The sequence below is a fragment of the Ziziphus jujuba genome, chromosome 10 (assembly GCF_031755915.1).
Source record: "Ziziphus jujuba cultivar Dongzao chromosome 10, ASM3175591v1".
Lineage (NCBI taxonomy): Eukaryota > Viridiplantae > Streptophyta > Magnoliopsida > Rosales > Rhamnaceae > Ziziphus > Ziziphus jujuba.
In genome coordinates, this window is record NC_083388.1 from 16,565,531 (window position 1) to 16,590,885 (window position 25,355).

The 25,355-nt window shown below is 33.6% G+C and overlaps 2 protein-coding genes and 1 pseudogene across 2 annotated transcripts; 1 reads left to right on the forward strand and 2 right to left on the reverse strand.

The window, feature by feature from the left end:
• Positions 1–365: 365 nt before the first annotated feature.
• LOC107404184 (ATPase GET3B-like) lies at positions 366–4,432 on the forward strand (annotated as a pseudogene).
• Positions 4,433–4,783: 351 nt separating this feature from the next.
• On the reverse strand, positions 4,784–14,865 carry LOC107404185 (ABC transporter G family member 28). The gene is made up of 14 exons (XM_016011129.4): positions 14,473–14,865; positions 14,084–14,160; positions 13,000–13,275; positions 11,661–11,724; positions 11,421–11,567; positions 11,149–11,183; positions 9,831–9,904; positions 8,319–9,211; positions 7,614–7,910; positions 6,516–7,007; positions 6,238–6,386; positions 5,773–6,062; positions 5,539–5,672; positions 4,784–5,445 (listed from the first exon to the last, which is right to left on the reverse strand). The coding sequence occupies exons 1-14, from the start codon at positions 14,697–14,699 to the stop codon at positions 5,289–5,291; spliced, it is 3,312 nt and encodes a 1,103-aa protein (XP_015866615.3). The 5' UTR covers positions 14,700–14,865; the 3' UTR covers positions 4,784–5,288.
• Positions 14,866–20,411: 5,546 nt separating this feature from the next.
• On the reverse strand, positions 20,412–21,624 carry LOC132799681 (uncharacterized). The gene is made up of 4 exons (XM_060812125.1): positions 21,507–21,624; positions 21,218–21,310; positions 20,867–20,983; positions 20,412–20,806 (listed from the first exon to the last, which is right to left on the reverse strand). The coding sequence occupies exons 1-4, from the start codon at positions 21,622–21,624 to the stop codon at positions 20,412–20,414; spliced, it is 723 nt and encodes a 240-aa protein (XP_060668108.1).
• Positions 21,625–25,355: the final 3,731 nt, after the last annotated feature.

Genomic DNA, 25,355 nt, shown 5'->3' on the forward strand with positions numbered 1-25,355 from the left:
TATATAAGAATTTTTAAATGTTACAAAATACTCAGGGATGCCTGATCATCAATTGAAGTTGAAGGTTGGTATTCTCGTTATACTATTAAGAAATGTTGATAATTCTTTAAGGTTGTGCAATGGGACTAGACTAGTCATACAAAACTAGGGAATCATGTTCAAGAAGGCAAGGTTATTTCGAGAAGCAATGCAGGGTATAAAGCTTTCATTCTAAGTATGAATTTAACTCCATTAGACTCAAGATTACCTTTTAAGTTTCATGAAAACAATATCCTTTGGTTGTATCACATTAGGCAAACAAACAAAGAACTCATAAATTGATGAAAAACTGCTACGTGCCTCTTTCATCAGAGAGTTGAATGGCAATGGCGGGCGTGGTCCTTTGGAAATGCAAAACCCAGTTCGACAAAGCTTCACTTCTCCATATTACCAGAGGCTTTACTTCTCTAACTTCTCCAATCTCTACAAAACTCTTCGCAACTCCTTTTCAAGGTAACTCAAACCCCTCTGTCTCATACCCTCTCTGTATAAGTGCATATAAGCCCATATAGCTTCTAAGCATGCAATGACTATCATGTTCAATCACTTTTTTTTTTCTTTTCTTTTTTAAATATTTTTAGTGGTGTTTTTAGAATGTAAAAACCAGCTTCTATCAGTTTAAAGTAGTGCGGAATGCCCATTACATAGCACAAATATCAAATTTATGAGGCTGTTGGCTTTGATACTATCTTGAACCAGAAAAATAAGAAGAAAATAAAATAAGAGGAGAAGAACAATGTTACAGTATTACAGAGACAAAGGCTGTTACTTTGGTCCAACTGGAAGAGTAAATCCTTTCGAATAGATTAATTTAACATAGAAGATGAATCCTAACAGCACAACTCCATGTTTGATATTATTTGGCCCACCTTGATTTCTTGCAGGAAGATTAGTAGTTGATAATGCTGAAGCTACTGCTGGGTTTGATGAGATAGTTGCTGGGACCCAGAGGAAGTATTACATGCTAGGTGGGAAGGGTGGTATGAGAAAGACGAGCTATGCTTCTTCCCTTGCTTTCAAATTTGCAAACCATGGACACCCTACCCTAATCGTCTCTACTGACCCTGCCTACTCTTTAAGTGACTCTTTTGCTCAGGTCACTCTAATATTATTTATTTATTTATTTACTTATTTTATTTGAAACTGAAATTGCCTCATATTCTTGCTAAATTCTTAGATTTGTTGTCTTAATTCACAGTGGAGGATAATTTTGGTATCTACAATTTCTTGATTCTTCTTTTTCTTCCAGGATTTGGCAAGAAGGAGACTCATTCGCGTTGAAGGAGTGGATTCTCCATTGTTTGCACTGGAGGTAGTGAGTGTGTATATATTTTTCTTTACAATGGGATACCTTTCATGATTGGTCAGTTGCCTCATCTACATACAGTTTGGTTAGTGATTTCAACCCTTAAGTTCTATGATAGATGAACCTAGAGAAAGCTAGAGAAGAATTCCATTGTGCTACTAAAAAATATGGGAGCAATGGTTTTAAAGAATTAATGAGGAGCATGGGACTTGGAAAGCTTGGTGATCAGGTGATTGATTCTGTTGCTAAATGTTACCTATCAATATAAACTTTGTGTAAATACCTTTCCAAATTTATGATATTTGTTTATAAATCCCCAGTCACCTTTTTGGATCACTTTTTCATTATGCCCTAAAGATGTTAAATTTGTAAGGCTGGTTTGATGTTTTAATTAGGTGATAAGTAAGAAAGTTGTCTATGATCACATTATGGAATTGGAAATTGAAGTGAATTATGTTATTTTCTCTACATTTGGTGTATTGCAAAATATAAAGTTTTCTCTTTGCACCAGGCATGTTGGTTCAATTTTAGAATTATAGTCCAATACGGTTTATGTTTATCCATTTTCATTTGTAGCTAGAGGATTTGGATGTGAGAGTTATTGGACACTCCTCCTCTAGGTGTGGATGAAGCTATTGCAATTTCCAAGGCATGTGTTATCTCCTTTATTGAATGTTTTGTTCTTCTTATTCTTTTCCTTTTTCTTCTTTATGTTATTTGTTGTACGAGATTTCATTCATTTTTCCTTTATTTGCTGCTGCACCCAGGTCATGCAATTTCTTCAGTCAGAAGAATATAGTATGTTTAGTCGCATAGTTTTTGATACGGCACCCACGGTGAGTGAGATTTCACCTGCTTCAGAAGTTCCTTTTATTGATTTTTGTTAATTTTGTTATGAATTGGGCTTTTAGGGTCATACACTTCGGCTTCTGTCCCTGCCCGACTTTATGGATGCATCTATTGGCAAAATGATGAAGGTATGAATTTCATCTATTTCTCTGCATGGGTTACTAGCTAAATCTGGTCTTCAAATCAAAGCTTTCTATGAGAATATAGCCGGTCATTCTTAGAAAAATAAAATAAAAGAAAAACAAGAATTGTTCTTGTTGCAAAGAGTGTGAACAGTAGATGCAAGTAAAATAAAAAAGAATATTTGAATTTTGGATCAATTCTTTAGCCAATAGAAGAACTAACTCCGTATTGGACCTTTAGTGATTTTTATTCCATGTACAACGGGTTAAATTGTAATTTGATGAATTTTCCTATAGGAAAGCTCTGTTTTCAAGTTTTATACTTTCTTATGTAGTGGCTATTACTGTATACTACTTTACTTACGTTCAACTTTCAAATTCATTTAAACAATTCAGGTAAAAAAGAAGATGGTTTCAGCAACTTCAGCTATCAAATTTGTTTTGGGGAAGAAAAAAGAAACACAAGAGAACTATGTAAGCCTTGCATTTGCTTTTGAAATGTCTGCTACTTTTAAATTCTTACATATTCTACATTAATTCCACAGCCAGACAAACTGGAGCAACTAAAGGAGAGGATGGGAAAAGTGCGAGACCTTTTCCACAACTCAGATACTACAGAGTTTGTTATAGTGACCATTCCTATAGTAATGCTCTGAGTTCCTTGCATTTATAAAACAGAATGTGGAATTCTAAGTGATACCGATAATATGAAACATGATAATCTGCATTATCATCTATTGGTTCATGTACATAATTAACAGTTTATGCTGTATATTGCATAGTTTTCCGTTATGCTGGCCATTTAAATTAGACACTTGAGGCTAAACTAAAGCTTATTAATAAATTTATTTCATATGCGGTTATGTCTACACCTAAAATTATTACATTGGTCCATATCATTATCTACATTAAACATATTTGAGAGAACTGCAACAATATTTTTATGTTTAGTTGGATTCAGTTCTTAAACATGGAAGCATTAAAAATCTTGTTTGCTTGTTTTTCAAGTACATGATTATCCACATTACTTGATTTGTCTTCATATATGATAAAACCAGTCCAACAGAAATGCTTGTTGAAAAATCCTAAATTTAGAGCTGAACATTGAAGGTCGTTGCTTTTTTACAATGCCATAAAATTTGATTATTTGTTAGCACCCATCTAAGGTTATGGCGATAAGTGAGTCATCAAGGTTGAGAACGTCCTTGAGGAAGGAAAATGTTACAGTTCAAAGGCTTGTTATAAATCAGGTTCTACCTCCATCTGTGTCCGACTGCAAGTTTTGTGTAATGAGAAGAAAGGTACATATACTATTTTTCCTTCCCTTTTATGCAATAGGGATCATAGCAGGTTTATATATCATAAGAATGATAACCTTAATCTGGCCTTTGTCTCGAAATGCAGAACTTAACCGTACAATTTTTAGTCTAGTAGTACAGTCCTACAATTCAAGGTGGTTCTTAGAGTTTCGGATGTTTGGTTGTTATATATGACTATTGACTCCTTTTGTTAATGTTATATGTATATAATTTTTGTGTTTTGTAAGGTTTGAAAATTTTAACATAAAATATAAATGACTTCTTACAATAGAAATTGTTTGTTGTACTTAATAGGTGTAAAAATTCAATAATATTTCAATTCTGGTTTTATAGGTCAGAACGAGAAAATACTAACTAAATATTTCCTTCCATAATACTATTTCAAAATATGATGGGAAAAAAGAGGATTTTCTGCTGAATAAAAAAGCCTGCTCCTTACCTTCCCAAATGTTCTGCCTCATGGACGTTACTTGCTAAAAATTGCAGGACCAGATGCGTGCCCTTGAAATGATCCAAAATGATATAGAGCTTGGCTGTTTGAGACAAATTTAGGCACCCTTGGTAGATGTAGAGATAAGGGGCGTCCCGGCTCTTAAATTTTTGAGGGATATGGTATGGAGATGATGAAGCTCTGTTTCTAGATATTTGTCTGTTCACTTCAGGCCATCCAGGGAAACTATACTGGTGCTGTAAAACTTACTATCCTCTTTTTAAAACCTTGTAATCAGTGCTTTGTTGATGTGTTTGGTGTATTTTTCTAGTGGTAGAAAAATGCAGAAAGAAAATGAATAGTGAGGAATTTTGGGGTTGTTGTGCAAGCTATAGCTCCAAGGAAGCACATATATATGTACCAGTTCTGCTATGATGGGCAATGTGCCCACATATGTTAGGTGCCTGTTGCCTGTTTGCAGGTAATTCGTGGGGTATATTATCTCAAGATACATGTAATCTAGTGTGAGATATACACCATAAGATGGGCACCATCACCCATCATGGCAAAACTTTTGAGAGATTTCACAAATTCACTTATCATCTACTCATTATCATCTAGAAAACCCATGAACAGAAAACAAACAAGAAATTGATCTAAAAAATGTAGTTAACAATATTTGGGGGATTCGGTGCTTGTTTTCTCTGATCTACTTAAATGCACTGAAGCCAAAGTTGTATGTCATAAAAAATGAAAGATGTGATAAATTGCCGGTGTAGTGTAGGAAAAAGTTCTATTCTCATCCACTAAGCTCTCCAAAGAATTTTAAAAAAAAGAAAAAAAAGTAAAAAGAAGAGGGTATGGTTTTTGTAATCCTAAGTTTACAGGTTAGAATGGTACATGTAATATTCACAATATTGGAGAGAAACTCCAAGTACAAATCAAAGAGTAGCCAAGTGATCCTACAGAAGTGGTGTAACACCAAACGCTAAGTAGGAAGAAATGTCTTAAATAATTATATTGACTGCCGCTTTCATCCCGACCCAGACCTGCAGATTGTCACTGCATATTTCTTTTGTGCTACAGTTTCTGAGAGTGTCAATCCCTTAGAGAATGTTCATTTTCCAAAAATCTTCAAAGGGTATGAGCCGACAACTGATTAAAGTGCCTCTATATAGAATTTTTCATTCATGTACAAAAAGACCAGTTTCAAAGTATTGAATCTACTTTTTCTGGAAGGTTACCATGCAAAAGAATGCAACCCCACGACTAAGCACGCCGAAAGCAAGGAGGAAGAGTAAACAACGATACCAATGATTGAGATCATAGCCGCTTTTCATAAGCGAACCGCATCGAGTTACAAGCCACACTCCATCATATCTAGAAGTATAAGGACACAAAATGCAGCAAAAAAAAATTAACATCAAGAATGGCACAGAAAATCACAATTAGATTAAGTTGGTTTTGTCAAACCTCTTAGCATTTGCTATAACAAATGCTTCCAAAGCCCATTTGGTGTAGCACAAGTCAGATATGAAATCAACAACTTTGCTGTCACTATTATTAGTTGCTATGAGAGTCAAAACGACTGGAAGGAGCACTGACCACTGCATAATATAAAAGTTACCTGTGACTTTTCCTTTGAATGCCCTTTTTGTTCTTTCAGTATAATGAAATCAAATTAACTTGTGAGAAAGAAATTCTCACCAATTGTGCTGGACCGGGTTCAAAAAAGATGGCCAAAGCATAAGCAATACCAGTCACGCAATAAACCAAACAGAAGAGAACTGCATAATTATCTGTGACAGATGATCTAGGATTGTTGAAGAAATAGAACATAGAAAGATAAACTAGAGGTTTGATGAATGTATTTAGATGGTCAATTGTATCTTTTGCAAGGAAGTAAGCCAAGCTACTAATCCCAGAAGAGCTTTCTCTCCAGTAGTGCAACTTATCCAGTGCAAAAGATCTCAAAGCTGCAATCTTGCATAGAAGAGCTGTACCCGAAACAAAAATGTGGACATGGTGAGAAGTGAAAAATGCCCTACAATACCAGAAAGATAATGCTTTGGCACTAGGAAGCAAGACATCCAAGATTCATAATGTTAAAATTTGATTAAAGGAGAAGCATTGCAAGAATGAAAAATAAACTGCATATAGATATTAACTTACAAACTGCTATAACGGTGTATGTATAACCAAGCGACCCAAAAGTTTCATCGCTCACTTTAGCAAGTGTTCCTAAGCAGATTCCAGCCAGCAACAGAATCAGAAAATCTACTGCTTGTGTCCTAGCTTCTCGTAATCGTTGCTTACCGACTCTGCAAAGTCCCAACGATAAACAATAAGGTTTGATAACCAAAACTACAACCCTGCTTGACCAATAAAGATGCTTGGCATTCATCAATGGAGATATGGCAAGATATAAAAGAAATAGATTCAGTATTCACCTCCCTAGGAAGTATCTATATTGTTGAAATACACTTGGGGTATTTCGATTGGATAAGTCATTAGACGTCAAGAAATTGTGTTGTATATTGTCTTTCTTCCACTCAACATGACACTTAACATCTTGCCAAAACTCTCCAGCAAAGGACTGTCCATCAACTGCAGCATCACCTTCTTTTGCTCCATTAGCAGAATTTTCACTTGCAGAGGCAGCCATTCCATCAACACTCTGAAGCATATCCATTGGAACTGGGTAACCATTGTGAAGCATCCATCTAACAGGTAGTTGTTTATAGTTTACACCTGAACTTGTGCTTGGTTTTATTATGCCCTCTAAAATGTCGATGAAATGGTCCGGTGGGTTGACACGCTCAGGGACTATAATTCCAAGGCTAGAAAAGTACTCTTCAACTTTCTTTACAGAGCCATGATACACTGTAAGTCCACCTTTAGCTAGAAGTATCAAATCATCAAACATCCTGAACAAGGTGTAGCTGAAACAACCCCACCAAAAAAAAAAAAAAAGAAGAAGAAGAAGAAGCAAATTAAGACTTAAGACATATAAGCTATGCATCTATTCCCAACCTGTGCATAGAATAGATGAATGTATAATGTTTTAATATCCATATCATTTTAGTGATTAATAGTTGTAACTACCAGGCTCTTTCCAAACAATTAGGTGTAAACATGTAAAAGAAAGAGATCACATGCAATCAAGAATGAAAGAAATTCTAATAATAACAAGAGAATGAGATGTGCCTGAAGAGTTAAAAGATGCAGATTATCAAACAGTACGGCTGCTTGGTGTTTGTATTCTATACGAAAAAAAGGTAGGAAAATTTCTTTGTTTTTTCCAAAGAAAATTATGAAATATATATATATATATATATATATAAAATAAAAAAATAAAAAGGAAATGTAAGAATTTCTACCTACTTTACATACCATAGTTACAATTTCTATTGTCAGCATGATTGAGCACAAGGCATAGAATGGGACACAGTACTTGATGCATAATTTGGTCTATAATTAAATAATGGAATAGAAAAGGAGAAAAAAGCATGTCATAGATGTATAAATATAAGGGATAATAAATTTACCTTGGTTGGTGAACAACCATACAAATGTTCACACCTTCAAGAGCCTCACGCCGAAGAGCTTTAAGTAGTAAATTAGAAGATGAACTATCTAAACCAGATGTGGGTTCATCTAAAATCAGAAGTGAAGGTTCCATGACCATCTCCAGCCCAACATTTACCCGTTTCCTTTGACCACCGGAGATTCCTCGTTTCTCCACTGTCCCAACCAACGAATCCCTCACAGCCTGCAGCCCCAATGCCTCTATAACTCTTTCAACAACCAGAACCTTTTCTGGTTTTGGCAAATCAGCAGATAGTCTATAGTAGCCCGAGATCCATGAAGAGGAAAATTATTTTTAGCACTTAGATATAGTCACAGTAGAGAAAAAAAAAAAAAAAAAAAAAAAGAACAAATGAAAGTACACAAAGTTTACAGCACATCAAAGAGTATTTGTAAAGAACAAATTGAAACTAAAACAAATGGTTTAAACCTACTGTTGAATGCCAGCCAGCTTATTGATTTATGTATGAACGTGTGAATGCATTATGCATGGGCTCTAAGAAAACTGATAAAACATAAACCAATACTCCTAATCGATAGTCCTCGCAGACATGCTGTTTTGGTAATGTGTTACCCCAAAATCATGTGAAAGAAATAGAAATATAGTTTAAAAGAGAAGTAAAGATTAGCAACATGTATGAAGGATGGACCCAAAGAAGGTATACCTGCATCTTGCGCTAAACCAAAGATTCTCCTCCACAGTCAAATTCCCATGTACAATATCATCTTGTGGCACAAATCCAATAATTTTCTTGTAGGAGTGGATTGATTCAACTTTTCCATTTATAAGAATTAAACCCGACATGGTACATCCCCTCACTTTTCCTGCCAAAGCAGAAAGAAATGTTGTTTTTCCAGCACCAGATGGACCCATGACAGCTGAAACCCGGCCAGGTGATATTTTTCCAGTTACACACCTCATAAGATGTTTATTTTTCCCTTTCAAAGTGAGAGTTAGATCCTTGAAAGCAACCTCTATTGTTGGCCTTTTCCTGGTTTCAATATCACTGGCCATTGAAATAACCCCAGAGAAGGTTAAGTTCTTATTCTGCTCCTGTAAAGCCTTCTCCTTCTCAATTTGACCGTATGCATACTTGAAAATTTGGCTTTGGGTATGCAGCTGCTTGCCCTTTGGTGCTTGCTTTTTGATATTTTTATCTCCTATCTCCAGATTGAAACCTTCATGACTATCTGGGTCTGCCTCAATTGCATGTATCATATTTGTGAGAGTGTTTTTTTCCTTTTTCTTTCCTTTAGATGGTCCTACCGCACTTTGCGGTGGCATAGGTGGCAATGAATCTGATCCACCTCTACCTAGTCCAAATGCTGCCCTTGAAGAAGATTTTCTGCGAGAAAATGTACGTGATAATTGTGTTTGCAATCCAATCGCGTGTTTCTTAGCAATGTCTCTGGCAGATTTCCATTTTTCACGTGCTTGTGCAGTCTCCCTTACACTTTGAACTGCCTTTTCCCTGGATTTTGCTTGTCTTTTCTCCCTGGTTGCAAGAACTTGATCCGAACAATTATAAATAATTACAAGCAGAAAACTCAATCCAGCCTGCATTGACAAGTGAAGGTTCAATTCTGACAATCTTATGCATGCATGCAATTCAGAGGTGTGCTTTAAGTTAGAAGAAGATGTCAATCTATAATGAAGAAATTATAGTAACTTGTTGTTTTATAGGCTTTATAATACTTTTTATGGGTGGGAAGGTAGGAAACAATGGATTGAGGAATGAAAGCTCAGGAAAAAAAACAATCGATACAACTTTTGAAGTTTTATCAACAACTTTGCTAGTGTAGGTTGAGATCCAGTATTTTCTGAATCCTTACATCATATATAAATGGAATTAAATGATAAAGGGAATTTTTGTAGTTCTATTAACATTTTTATACATTAACAAGCAAAGATATAAAGTAAATAAATGTTATCACAAGTGCAAAGATTATTTTTCAATTAGTGCCTTTGATAGTTATTTTTCAATTAGTGCCTTTGATAGAGACTTTGGGTGTTATAAATGATAAGAGAGCTGAGTTGCCTCAGCCAATATCCATATTTGGCTCCAGTCAGTCATTTGAGAAATTAGTTTGTTTTATAAACTCAACCAATAATGGAACTGCCGCTCATAACTGTTGTCATTTAAATTGTTACAAATTAGATAGTAAAGAACACTCACAAAAAGCATGACACCATAGGCGGTGATATTCTGGTTTGCTGATTTTGGTTCACAAGTTGCCATCCGAAAACATTCTGAAAGCATAAAATATAGATTATTAGTGCCAGCGCCCTGAAACCACCATCTTCTAAAAGGATAATTTACTTCAGTTATATAGATTGGATGCATTATTGATTAGAAATGCTATTATTGATGAGATTTACATGCGTCAACAAGGCAATAATTCAAGATTAGTGAAATAGAGGTAATCAACAAAAATATCTCTCAATCTTACAAGCTCTTTCTATTGTCAAGGTCCAGAACAGTACCTTCCTTTTTTTGGCATCATACAACCTACATTCTTCATTCTTGACAACACAATTTATAAATCCTAATGCTCTCAAAATTTAAGATTCAGTTTTTCTTGTCAAAAGTCTATGATAAGGCAATAATAAGTCCTTTTCCTTGACATACTAATTATACAAGCACATTCACCCAAAAAAAAAAAAAAAAAAATTGTAAATACGATGCTATGGACATATAACTAGTTTGTTAGTTTGAGTTGATCTTCAATATAGTAAATGGCATTCATGAAACTTTGACATGGCTAGCTTGGCAAATATACCAGACTCCTTTCTTGGCAACCACAGTGTATGACCTTTCTTGAGTCAGTATCATCATAAAGTTCCTCTCTATTGAAGCATAGGTACTCTAAATGGTCCTAAATCAGTTCTTAGAAAATACTATAAAGTCATATTAAATTTAATTTATACCCTAAACTGAAATCTTTGGCTGTTTGCAAAAGGAAACTAGAATGCAAGTCATTGTTTGGCATGAAGTAAAATATCCATCTTTTGATCTTAAAAATAATATTTCTTAAGAAATTATCTATGATCATCAAATAATTTTTAGGACATGGCCAAAACAAAGGCTAAGTTTCAGAAACACAATGCTTGGAATATTTAAACAGCCACTAAATCAATGACTTGAAGTTTAAGTCAATAATGGAAATTAATTTTATTTACTACCTCCATACAGGATACCAGAAAGGCAATAGGTTAATTCTCATGGATTAATGCTCCTGTCCTACCGGTTGATTTGATTTTATAGTTGATGTTACAAATTTTTACTTCTTTTTCTAATGAACAAGATAGGCTAATTATAACATTATTGCCCTGTTTGGGCATCTGATACCGAAGCTATGTCCTTATTGTTTTCTGAACTCCAAACCATATACATAATAGTCAATTGAAAACCAAAGTGCACATTTTCACCCGTAGTGAATGGCTATTTAAGAGAAAATACTCTTATATATTTATGATTGAATTTGCATTATTACCTTGCTGAGATGTAGAACCTGTCCTACAGTAATGTCTGCATTAATAGACAAAATAAATGGCATTAGTATTAAAAATAAGTAATATATGGTTCATTTGACGTTATTCAATGATGATGCTGATAATAAAACAAATAAGAAAAACAACAATATAATGATAAAACACCAAAATGTAACACGAAATATCAAGTTTTTGATACATGCAGCAAAGAAATAAAGTTAGAACATCTAAATCTATGGACAATTGCTAGAAGATCTGGGATAATTATCAATACCCCCTACTGCAAGGATTTTTTTTGACAGTAGACGGACAATATGATCCTGCCGAGCAGAATACCTCACTACTACTCAAAATATCAGCCCAAGTGTTTGCTCCTCCACAAGTATGGTTTGGTTCACCAGGAGGTAGCTGATAATGGTATCTGTAAAACAAGTTCTGCTAGTAAATATTAATGCACGATAAAATCAATAGAAAACGAGAAGCAACAAGAGAAGTTTTCAAAACAGGAACTTACGGCTCACATATGCCAGTAGTTTTATTGAGTTTTGCAAGTGGACAGTAAGCACCCAGAGGGCATGCTTCATAGATTAGATGAGATTAGAAGCAGTAACAAAAAGATATAAGTTAGGAAAAAGTCGTGAAGAATGCATGATAGTGAAGTCTAGCCTAGAATATGAAATCTGAGTAACAATTTATAAATATGTATGTCTATTGTGAAAAAATCATGTTGTTATAGTGTAAGCAGGCACCACGTAAAGGGGAAAAAAAAAAAAAAAAAAAATACAAGCAAACATGCAAAGCTTCTTTTATGGAGAATGTCCCAGCTTCATATATTCTATTCTTTCCTTGCTGCCAATCATTATGAAATACGAAAAGGAAAAGCAGAGCCCTTCACAACAAGCTATCCCCTTTGAACACAGGCTTTCCAACTTTAATATGTTGATAAACAAAAGATTTCCTGTGGAACTACGATGATTGTAGACATAATTTGTGTATCATGATATAATCCTATCCCAGCAGGAAAAGTTTACTCAATTGTTTTGATGAGCCTGAAAATTAATAGATAGGCTGATGAAGATCGAAACAAAGGAGGAAGACAAGAGTTTTTATCAGAATCAGGCAACTTTTAGGAATACTCCTTGGTAAATAAAACCATCAAGAGTGACCAGAAGAGAAGCTAATGCATTCTTTAAGCAATGCTATTTCTAGAAGACTAGAGTAGATGCTAATTGGACAATAACATGATAATCAAGAAGAACAATAATTCTTTTATTGTAACAAGGTCCTTCTAGATTTACAATGTTTCACAAGCTCATAATGATTTTCTTTGTCTTACCAATAAAGGGAGGAATGCTTTAAAAAGAAATTGAAAACCTAAAATAAATTAATTCACATGGATTTACAATTAAAATGTTCATATGAATTCTACTTTCAAGTACTAGTGTTTTTAATTCTTTCCAGCATCTTGGATGAGTGAAATGTTGCTACATGATAGGTCTACCAAAAGCTAACCAGTGAGCTTATTTAAACAACCTAAGCAGCAAAATGCAACTTGTATTTCAACTAACATTATAATTTCAGTTATGAAATTTACTTACATTGGAAGGGTACAAGGAGGAATAACTACTACATGGAATATAAGAGATTAAACTAGTAGCAAGAACCTCTATAGTCATAACGCAAATACATAGGAAGAATTGAAATAAACGAAGAAAGTTTTACATCGAAGTTATATCCACAGAAAATTTTAAAGAAAAAAACCAACAAGAGAATGGATAAACCAGTGATGTCAATTTCAGAAACTCTCCTTGTATATAGAACATGATTATTTAGAAGAATTACCAAATACTTACGGATCATGCAAGTAAGACCATGGGGACAGAAGAAACCCTCACAACAAGGTGCACAGGCAGTACTTCTGGTAGGCATATCCTTTGCATTTTTAAGGTCAGCCTTTGTCTCACCAGCACTACATGCCCAGCCAGGCTCACATCCATTAACCCATGATGTCAGATTACAATTCTTGTTGGGTTTTAAGTAATTGGTTTTCTTTGATGATGAATCACTGCTGAAGAAACCATTGAAATAGAACTTTATTTCTGCTGCTGTGCACATCCGCTGCATAATATCTTGGTTCACCCAAAGCATCATCAGAAATCTCAGAATAGATGTCATAAGTTTATAATAAAATTGTAGATTGAAAAAATAAATACCAAGTTTGAATGAAAATTTTTCGGTAAACCAAGTTTCAAGAAGGTAGAAGGGTTCTGTATAGCACTATTGAAATAAAAATTTTTGGTAAACCAAGTTTAAATCTACAAGGAGCTCTCTGAATTAGACAGCTATGAAATACAGAGCTATATTTTATTTTTTTTTCAATTTTAATATCTATATAGTTGATCGAGACTTTTCAATTTTATCCCTCCCAACAGTTTAAACCCTTATTAACACAATGTTCAACTCTAAAATGACATAGCCAAACCAAAAAGGCAAAAATAAACTCCTCACGTGTTTCTCTGCAGAAAATTAAAATAATCAAGCAAAAATTTACAATTTTGTCCTCTTGTTTTTTTTTTTTTTGGGCCCTTTTTTCTCGCTGGTTCAAGCAAAACATTGTTATTTTGCCTTTTTCTGCCACAATTATGGTTGTGAAATTACATTAAAGTTTTCCTTGTATGATACATGATCATAACCTATAAAACATCTACAGTAGTTTCTCAAACACTCCTTTCCAAACTAAACATGAAAAACTGATTTCTCAGACCCAAATTGTGGAGTTGGGAGGGAGGGGTAGGGGACAAAATAATTTTTTCCCTGAATTAAATTAGAAAAATTAAATTAAATGATATTAAAAATAAAAATAGAATAAAAATAAACCGCTTTCACCTTCTAGTTAAAAGATAGAATCATGACAATAACGAATGTAATTGTTGGTACCTCTGTTTTTCTTAGCACAATTGGAAATAAATGTAATATCTTTTGAGAAATTGAATGCAGCATTATAATCAGCATTCCTGAAGAAAAATAAAGATAGAGGAGAGACAAAATTAAACCTTACAGCTCTCTGATTAAGTAAGAAGTCACTCGTGTGTGTGTGTGTGCGTGTAAACATATAAAGAGAGGGCAATTCTCTGATCCGGACAATTTTGTCTGGGATTGTCATAACGATAATGTATGACGTTCAGACAAAATTTCAATAAGACACCAGTTCTGGTGTGACGTTGTCCCGAATAATCTTGGAAAAAAAATTTCTAGATAGGAGAATTTTCATATTCAAAAAGAATAAAAAAAATATACATATATATACACACACACAAAAGACTCACACGTCGGTTATGCAGAAACCGAAATGTTCCTTGATGTCGTCCCAGAAAACGTAAGTAAAGTTGGAAATCTGGGAATTGATAAGCCCAGAGAACATATCAAGAGCCGCGTGATTATTATTGAGATCTTCGGCATTTTGGCTTGCAACGCGGCTAGGCAAGCTCAAAACGATGACGAGCAACACAGGAACAGAGAAACCCTCGCACGCGTTAGCCTTTTTCCTGCTCATATCGATCTGTGATGATCTCCAGAGAAGGTAAAAGAGGCAACTTTAGGGTGTGAGGAAGGACTTGCAATACATGTGTAAGAAAGCAAAAAACAAGGAAAGAAAATGAGAAGTGTTTGGGGAGAGAGAAAATGGAAAGAAAGAGATGGAAAATGGGAAATGGAGAAAAGGGAGGGTATTGAGAGAGAGAGAGAGAGAGAGCAAAGAGAGTTCGTTTGGTATGGAAAGGAGTGGTTTTTTTCCGGAGCAAGAAATGGCGGGGAGGAAGTCATGGCGAGGTAAAAGGGAGGGAAGGAGTTGGTCGTCTAGCACGAGGGGTTCTGATCGTTGGATCGAAGTTCAAAATGCAACAGATCAAATCGAACTATTGGTCTTTCTCACGTTACTTTAAAATAAATAAATAAATAAAGACACTTGGTTTTCAAGAGGATCCTTTTTTGTAACTCAGTTCTCGTTCCATAACATGTTAATTTTTTATTTTTGGTTTTAATTTTTTCTATGTAATTGTGTATAATTTATTCATTTCAATAAACACAATATTATGCTGGTAAAAATAAATAATAAAATAAACACAATTTCATGCTGCTTTTTTTTTTTTTTTTTCATTCCTCCATATTCATATAATCCCCTTAGCTATGCCTATAGTTGAAATTTGATCCTTATACATATTTATATATATATATATATATATATATATATTTATAACATTTTAATCATGAAACTTCAATTTTTTTTGTGCATTATTATTAGTCCTTAAATTATTTTTAATCTAATTGTTAACATTTTGAGCTACAATAATACTAAAAGCACAAAATAGTTTACCAAATAATGTGATATTATTTTATTGATTTATCTTGAGTTATAATTATTTTTGGTTCATTTATCTATATTTAAATTATATTTATTTATTAATTAATAAGATAATAATACATCATCTATTCTATATTATTTAGTAAATCATTTGGTTTTTATAGCACTACTATTTTAGATATGCATACACTTATTGCAACACAAAAAAAAAAAAAAAAAAAAAAGACAAAATTGCAAGATTAGACAACTTCACTTACTATTAAAGCTTTTCAATGCACAGTACATGTCGCAAAAATAGTAGACTTAAAGTAATTAAAGACCAATGTGTCAAAAAAAAGGTTTCGGGATTAAAGTGTAACTATAGACATAGTTCAAAAACTAACAGAGCTAATCATTTTATTGCATATGTCTATTATATAATTAAATATAAAAATAAAAAACTAATACATTACTAAACTACACCTACTTTTTGATTTTTTTTTTTCCCATTTTTCCTTTTTTATTTTTATTATAGAAGATCAATCAAGGTCATCATGCAAGCATAATGTTAAAAAAATTGTTACTTTTCATTATTTTGATGATTAAGGATCCCTATTGATATAACAATTTTAATCTATTTAAATTTTTACTGATTTTGTGAAACCTACAAAACTAGGTTTTTTTTTTTTTTTTTTTTTTTTGTGTAGCATCGATGCCTCATAACCTTTAAAATTGATAATATTTTTGAATTTGACAACAGATGTTACAGAAACCGTGTTTTTCTGCCCCACAACATAGGTTTTATTTATTTTGAGAGCATAAAATTGGCATGTGCATGCTGTGAGCGTAAGGGTGAAACTTTTGTGACAAGGTTAATTTGGTCATTTACTCTCAAATGATACTAAAACCTATCAATGGTTTAGCTGGAATGTACCATACACTCACCCAAACCACCAACTCTAACCAGCACCATTTACGACGAGTGAGACTTTAGCACTACCACTAATCTAAGTAGCCACCATTTACGACGAATGAGACTTTAGCACTACCACTAATCTAAGTAGCCATAATAATATTGTGATCCAACTCCTTTGAAAAATCCATCAAAAACCGCCTTAACAAACATAAAATAATAATAACAATAAATAAAAAATTAAACTCCAAACTCATCCAAAACTATCAATTTCGATTGTCTTTACTTTCGACTAGTGAGACCCTACCACTACCATCTTTTGTGATCCAACTTCATTAACAAATCCAAAACTCAACCAAATCATGCAGTCTGGCCATTATTATACTTCAGGTGTAAAATCTTACCATAACCATAAAAGATATTTATACATTGTAGATCTAGGCAACCATGCATAGTCGTCTTTTGATCCAAGCCCAGTGAAAACCACCTAAACTAACATTAACAAACAATCCGAAACTCACCCAAGCAACCTATTTTGTCTATCGCCATTTCCAATGAATAAATTCTCACCAGCACAAACAAAAAATCAGTAGGCTGTCATCGCTTTATGTAATCAATATGGTTCCGTGGTCCAATGTTAACTGAAAGTGTCTCAACCATGAGCCAAAAAATGGAATTTGGCTAAATCTTAATTTGCTAAATGATCAAAAAGCCTCCCTTTCTTCTCTGTAGTTAGCTTGCACGTGCATAGCTCATAACGAGTTAATGCTGAAATCAAATGAAATCAATGTTTTGGGGCACAACTAACAACATAATTTACCCATTATAGGAGGCACCTATAGTGCCAGTTTTAAAGATTAGGGGGAAAATGCCATTAATCTTAAAGGTTAACGGACATTGGTGTAAAAAAATCTATAAAACTATATAGAACAGTAAAGAGTAATCAATTAAATTATCATATGTTATTATAAAAAATAATAATAATAATAATAAATTGTCTGTGTTTTGATGATGATTATCAATTATGACAAATAGAATTTTTTTTTTTTTTTATGGTTTTGCATTAATTCACTCAACGTAAATTTTTTCCTAATTTGCATAAGTGATAAAAATGTTATTAATTGACCAAAAAAATTAAAAATAGTTCATTAATTTTCTTTTTATACATATATTTTTCAAAAATACTATTTCTCTAAATCTATGATGGAATATTAGTAAAATCTACGTGATAAATGGCTATTTAATTAACTATTATTAAATTTTCTTTTTTCATTATTAGATTTTCACTATTAAAAAATTAAAAACATAATTCAGTGTCCTCAATTAATAGTTGCATGATTCCACTGATAGCCATTATCAATGAAGACAAGTATTAAAATCTTATTTTTTGAGTATAAAGACATTAATTATACGTTTTTATGGAATAGTAATTGTACTTTTTAAAATAATAATGTATCACAATATATTTTTTTTCTCTCTCAAAGGATATATCAACTATAGTCCCTTTACAAATTTTTTAGACGTGTTAAAAATTATAATAAAAAAAATTAAAAATATTAAATTATATCAATTATTTTAAAATCATATCAATAAATTTTACTATTTGTTAAAAATTTATAGAAACATTATATAAAAATACATGAGCGGAGAAACACTCACAAATTTTTTTTTTTTCCCAAAAGGGATAAATAATCCGATAGGCACTCGCGCATCACTAGTGGGTCACTATTGGTAGGGTCTTGAACCTATTATAAATATGTCACATTCTCATACAAAGTGTCATTACCGCCAATTAAATAAACCTCCGACAAGTCAGTAGTCTAATCTAAACTAGATATTTTAATCACAAGACTATGCTTTTGGTAGACCATTATTTCCACACTCTCTCCCAACAATTTATACCTTTTGAAGCAATTTAGATGGATTTAAATTCTTGATCCAAAGTTTGGTGTTAAAATTATCCCTTCATAATTTATTGTTTTTTGGAAAAAAAAATGCTAATTTATCAATTATTTTAATTCTCAATTTATTTATTTATTTTTTTGGTGAATGTTATTAATTGTCAATGTGGAATAAACAGGAGGCTTTGCCACCTTTTTTAGCCAATAGTTTTGAATCTCGAACATGTGTGTGTATATATAAAATACAATATAGTTAATTACAATGGATATTATTTTTATAGTATCTGACATTTATTAATAAAAAATATCTATAAAAGCTGTTGTAAAATGATTGTTTACTTAGATAATGATAATGATTGCATTTCAAATCCCGTTTATAATATTTTCTTTTTAAAAAAAATTATAATGTTAAAACTATATATTTATTAATAACATATTAAATGGAATAATTTTGTTAATATTTTAGTGTGATATAAAAAAAAAAATTAGAAACATTTTTTCTTGAATGGGAAGTTTCTTGTGTCTGGAGGAGTTTAATTAAAAAATAGAAAAAGCATCTCTGAAACATTGAACAAAAACCTTGTGACGTCCGTCAAGCAAGTACCAATTTTGGGCCACCGCTAAGCCCTCAAATTCCCCCACGCTGTTCACATTTACCTTCCATTTGTGGCTTCTCGAACCCGCTCTCTCTGATAAATATATATATATATATATATATTTTTTTTTTTTTGGGTTATATAAAATAAATAAATAAGTATTAATTTCACTGCTCCTTTTTATAAATTTTATGCTCTAAAAAACAAGCTTCTTTTAAACTGGAATTTGGAAGCCCAACTACTCCTGCTCTCGATCTGAATCGGAGGTGAAACATTTATCGATATGATACTGTTTCGATCTTTCATTTATTTTCTCTCCTCTTTGATTGGATCGCAGTTAAAAAAAAAAAAAGTGTTTAATTTTTTTTTCCCCGCTTTCTCAATGGTATTTTTGGTTGCGAAGAAAATGAAGGAAAGATATGAAGCAGAATCATATGCTTTTTTCCATGACTTTCATTTGGTCATTTTCCTTCATTGAATATTAAAATGTATGAAGTGTGAGACAATCCACTCTTGATGACAGTGTTTCAAATGGTATAATAATAGGATAGAAAAATATGCGCATTGTCTAGTATGCAAGCCAAAGTCCGATATGGGTAGGAATATAAAGGGCATACCATATATAACCTAAGTGGATTACTCCATCTATAATCAATTGATTTTGAATTGGAACTTCATTTGAGCTAAATACCATATATAACCTAAGTAGTTTACTCCATCCATAGTCAATTGATTTTGAATTGAAACTTCACTTGAGCTTGAGTATGTGGGTTTGAGTTGAGAGTAATGGGCCAGTCACACTCTTCTTCACACATGGACATTGATGACTTTTTTTTTTTTTTTTTTCCCTCTTTGAAAAGAAGGTGAAAAATTGGAAAAATAATTTTGTTTTATTCTTCAGTATCATTTTGTACAGCTCGTGTAGGTATATATACAAGCTTATCTCTAATTAAATATGGAAAAAATAAAAATTGCTATGTAACAAAATAATGAAATTAAAAAAGTAATGATGGCAGACAGATTCCACCAACTAAGCTTCTATACCTTGAAAGGTTGACCAATCCTAAACATTATTGTAATTTATTTTGTAATAAAAAAGTTGACCATTCCCAAAGATTATTGCAAAATTATTGCAATTGACCTTGTAATACTCCCCCTCAAGGTAGAGCAAGAATATCAATCATGCCCAGCTTGCTAAGAAGACGAGCAAAGAGGTCACTTACCAAAGGTTTAGTAAAAATTTCTGCAACTTGCTTTGTTACTGATACATGTGAAGTTTGAAGTAACCCTCTTTGAATCTTTTCATGAATAAAATGAAAATCTATTTCAATATGCTTGGTTCGTTCATGGAATATGGGATTGGAGGCAACATGTACCGCAGCTTAATTATCACAATATAAAATTGTAGGCGCCAGAAAAGTGAGACTGAAATCTGCTAAGAGAGATTTTAACCATTGTAACTCACAAGCAACTTGGGCCATAGATCTATATTCTGCTTCAGCAAAAGATCAAAAATTTACACTTTGCTTCTTGATTCTCCAAGAGATAGGATTGAATCCACGAAAAGTACAATAACCACTTGTAGAACGGCGGGTATCAGGACAACTTGCCCAATCTGAATCAGCATAAGCCATGAGTGGTAGCTGACTAGAAGATGATTAAAAAATGCCTTTGCCAATACTCCCTTTGAAATAAGCAGAATGCATAATGCAGCTTTGAAATGCGGATGTCGTGGTGTTTGCATGAATTGACTCAATACATTAACAGTAAAAAGAATATCAGGTCGAGTGATTTTCAGATACATCAAACGACCAATAAGTAGTTGATAGGTAGATGGATCTAGTATCAGGTCTCCATCTTCAGCACTAAATTTGACATTTTGTTCCATTTGTGTCATAGAAGTCTGACACCCTAACATTTCCATATCATGTAAGATATCAAGAGGATATTTTCTTAGACAAAGAAAGATACCTGCAGATGAATGTGCAATCTCAATCCTAAGAAAATACTTGGGTAAATTAAGATCCTTTATACTAAACTTAGCATTAAGAATATTCTTTAAGGTTACAACTTGAGTTTTGTTATCTCCTGCCACCAAAATGTCATGAACATAAATAAAAACAAAGGTAGGACCAGATGTTATCTATTTTAAAAAAAATGTGTACTTTGCCTTTCATTGAGAATAACCCACAGAAATTAAAAAAAGAAAAAAAGAAAAACGACTTAATTTAGCAAAACCAATTATGACTTGCTTGTTTGAGCCCATATACGGATTTTTTAAGGCGACAAACAAAATTTTCTGACTCCCCCTGTTTGAATAACCCAGAGGCATTTGTATGTGGACCTCCTCAGTAAGGTTCTCATGAAGGAATACATTGTTAACATCAAGTTGATGCAAAGACCAACCCTTAATGGCTGCAATGGCAAAAAAATAAAAAAATAAAAAATTAAACAATAGTCATCTTAGCAACGGGAGCAAAAGTCTCATTATAATCAATCCCTTCCATTTATGTGGATCCTTTGGCCACCAAATGAGCTTTCTATCCCTCAATAATACCATCAGAAATATATTTGATCTTATAAATCCATTTGCAACCAATAGAGTGCTTACCAGGTGGTAAAGTTGTGATACTCCAAGTGTTGTTTTTCTTAAGAGCACCTATTTCTGCAAACATTATTTTTCTCCATTCCGGAATTTTTACACCTTGATAGAAATTTGTTGGCTCCATCTTAGAGTTAAGAGATATAAGAAAAACTTTTTAGTTATTAGACAAACGAGTGTAAAAAATGACTTTGGATAAAGGATGAGAAGTATCTATACCACAAGTTGACGATGGATGTGGGTAAGAAGTTGTAATAGTAGTGTTGCATATGTAATCATTCAAATATCCTAGTGCCTTTCGTGTGTGCGAACAAGCCGACTATTAGAATCATGAACATCATTAGAAGATAAATGAGATAACGAAGGAAAAAAATTTGCATTGGTTTTATTATGATGCACTGAAATTGGAAGAACAACAAGAGGATCATTATAATATTCAGAAATTGGCAGTGGTATAACCAAATGATGAAAGGACCGAATAGAGACTCACTATCATAAATTTTGTATCCTTTTTGTCCAAAAAGATAACCAATGAATATAGCAGGCTTGGAATGAGCATCAAATTTAGTTTAATGAGGAGAAAGATCATGGGCATAACAAAGACAACCAAAGACTTTAAGGTGAGAGTAAGTATGAGGTTTATCTAAAATCATTTCATATGGAGTTTTGTCGTTCAAGACTTGTGATGGAATTTTGTTAATTAAATAAATAGCAATAAGGACACATTCCCCCCAAAAGTTCAAAGGAAGGTGAGCAACATTAAGTAAATGATGATGCTTTTGCTCCATAATACCATTATGTTGTGGAATGACAACACAATTTTGTTGATGAAGACCCAATGAGTTTTTAAAAAATCTTGTAAATCTTTAGAAAGAAATTCTGTTCCATTATTAGTGCAACCACCTTTGATAGAAAAGCAGAATGCAATTCATTAATGGGTTCAACAAGAGAACTATCAGTTTGTATTTTCCTTATCCTGGTATTGTATTGAGTGGAAACAAAACAAACAAAATTTCAAAATAGATTGAGTTTCATTTTTATGCTTCATTAAAAAAACCTAAGTACAACAACTAAAATCATCAACAATAGTAAAAAAAAAAAATAGTGTGCACCAGAATTATTAGGAATAGCAAAATTTCCCCCAATATCACAATGAAGCAATTCAAAAGGTGAAGTAGTCTTTGTGTTACTTGAAGGAAAATGATTTCTCATATGTTTTCCCAAAGGACACACATCACAAATTTTATTGGAAAAAAGGAACATTAGAGTCAATTGCAGAAATATAATTGGATAGATTAGCAGCAGGATGATCGAATCTCTAGTGCCAAATGTCAAATGAAGGACTCACATTACCATAAAGAATTTTTTGAATGCTGCATACGATAAAGACATTCCAATATTTACAAACTCCAATCGTTTTCTTGGTGGTCAGGTCCTAAAATATGCAATAATTAGGGGGAAAAAAAGAGTTACTGAACAATTAAGACCTTTTTTGATTTGTGAAATTGACAATACGATAAAGACATTCCAATATTTACACACTCCAATCGTTTTCTTGGTGGTTAGGTCCTGAAATATGCAATAATTAGGGGGAAAAAAAGAGTTATTGAACAATTAAGACCTTTTTTGATTTGACATTCCAATATTTACACACTCCAATCGTTTTCTTGGTGGTCAGGTCCTGAAATATGCAATAATTAGGGGGAAAAAAAGAGTTACTGAACAATTAAGACCTTTTTTGATTTGTGAAATTGACAACAAATTAAATTTAAAAGAAGGAATTAGGAGAATATTATCAAGCTTGAGAGAATAAATGGAAGTAGAACCAATATTGGTTATTGAGCAGTAAAACCATCAGCCATTTAGACACTAAAAAGAGAAGTATTTGGTATAAGAGTCTAACAATTGTGGTGAGCAACACATATGATTTGTGGCTCCACTATCAATTATCTAGGTGTCATTATGTAAAAGCTTAAAGTAATACTTACAAAACTTGTCAAGGCATCATTTCTACCTTGTTGGAGAATGGCTAGAATTTGATCACATTGCTACTTTGTTACTGTAGAAGGAGAAGCAATAGTAGGTTGAGAAGCAATGGCAGGTTGCTCAATTTTTGATAATGTTGACTGCATAGATGTTGTTATAAAACTATGAGGTTGAGAATGAGAAGCCTCTGAATTATTGGTGGTGTGTGAGAGATATCCATATATTTTGTAACATTTGTCAATAGTGTGACCATCTCTTCCATAGTGACTACAATCATGTTTTGAATATTGTCTTTGTCCAATCCTCTTTCTAGATCTTTAATGATTTAAATTAGAACCTGATTTTATGCTCTGGTAGTAATTGGTACCTTAAGATATTAACACTGACCCTTCTTGTTGAGTAGATGATAATGCATTGAGTAGTCGCTGTGTAACACCCCGTCCCAAACCACATCGGAATTCTCGTAAGTTGATTGAGGTTGACCGTTGATCGAGTGGGTCAAAAGTTGACTTTTTGTTCCAGTTGAAATTTTTAGTTGACCATGGTATCGTGGCGAAGTACATGATGCCCCGAGTTCATAGACTAGTAGCACGTTGAAAACGAAACTACAGTTTGAAAGTTATGGGCAAAACAAGTCGAGATTCAAACTGTCCAAAAGGTGCCGGGAGTTGACTTTTTATAGTTGTAGAATTTTGTTTTGACTTTCATATGGTTGTAAAGCACTCGTCGATACGAGTTCATAGACTAGTGGCACGCTTAAATTGGACATCTGGTTAAAAGGTTATGGACATATGAAGTTTTTCGAATACCGTAATATTTTATTATATCTGGCTTAAGTGCACAGTGATACCACGTGTCGACATCTGAGAGGTCCACGTGGGTGAACAATGTCACCCATGATGGCTTTTATTTGGCAAAACGACAGGGGAGGAGAGAGGAAGAGATAGAGGAGAGAGAGAAGGAGAGATAAAATCGCCGGCCACCGAAGTTGCGAAAATTTCCAGTCGATTCTTGCCACACGCGCCAGCTAGACAGGAGCGCCTCTCCATTCCCGACCAAACCCCAAAATTTCACGGCCAACCGACCGGCGATGCGCCGGATCGGGGCTTTTTCTGGCGGCCGCGCCGATTCCTTCAACCGCCGAGATCTCCACATTCCGGCCTCCATTCTTGTCATCGCCAGTATCGTTGAGACCCTCTCCCTTCGATCTACAAAACCCCCAAAAATATCAGCCACCAGCCACCGTACGCACCGCCGGCAGCGACGGTTGCCGGTGACCGCGACTGCTCGCCGGAGAAATCCCTATTCCGGCGAGTACCCAGTCCCGTCTCCAGTCCCTCTCCACTAATTCCGACCCCTTGAATCCAAATCCGATGTCCTTTTCCTCCAATTCGTGATGGTTTGAGAGAATCGAAGAGTTAAATCCCGAAAGCTTTCCGGTGAGATTTCGGCCACCTCGAATCTGATCTCCGGGAAGTAAGACCGGATTCGTAATCCTCGTCACTCAAGCTTCGATTCGGTATATTACTCGTCAATTTTGGTTGTCGTTTGTGTTCACTCTCCGGGTACCCATTTGGGTGTTATCCGATTAAAATATTAATATATTTGGTTTGGTGTATTGCGGATGTTTTAGGTGCACGTGTGGGTAGTGGAGTTGATCCTGCGGAGGATCTTAATTCATATGCGTGCTTAAGGTGAGTGACCCACCTTGAAAACTATTTTGAGGTGATTAATTATATTTATTTGGTGTTAAATTGATATCTGGAATTATGCTCATGTGATGGAAATTTAATTATAATTGTGGAAAAATATTATTTTATAAGTACGTATATGTTTATTGCTGCTAAATGAAAATTGGGTTTGTTAATGGAT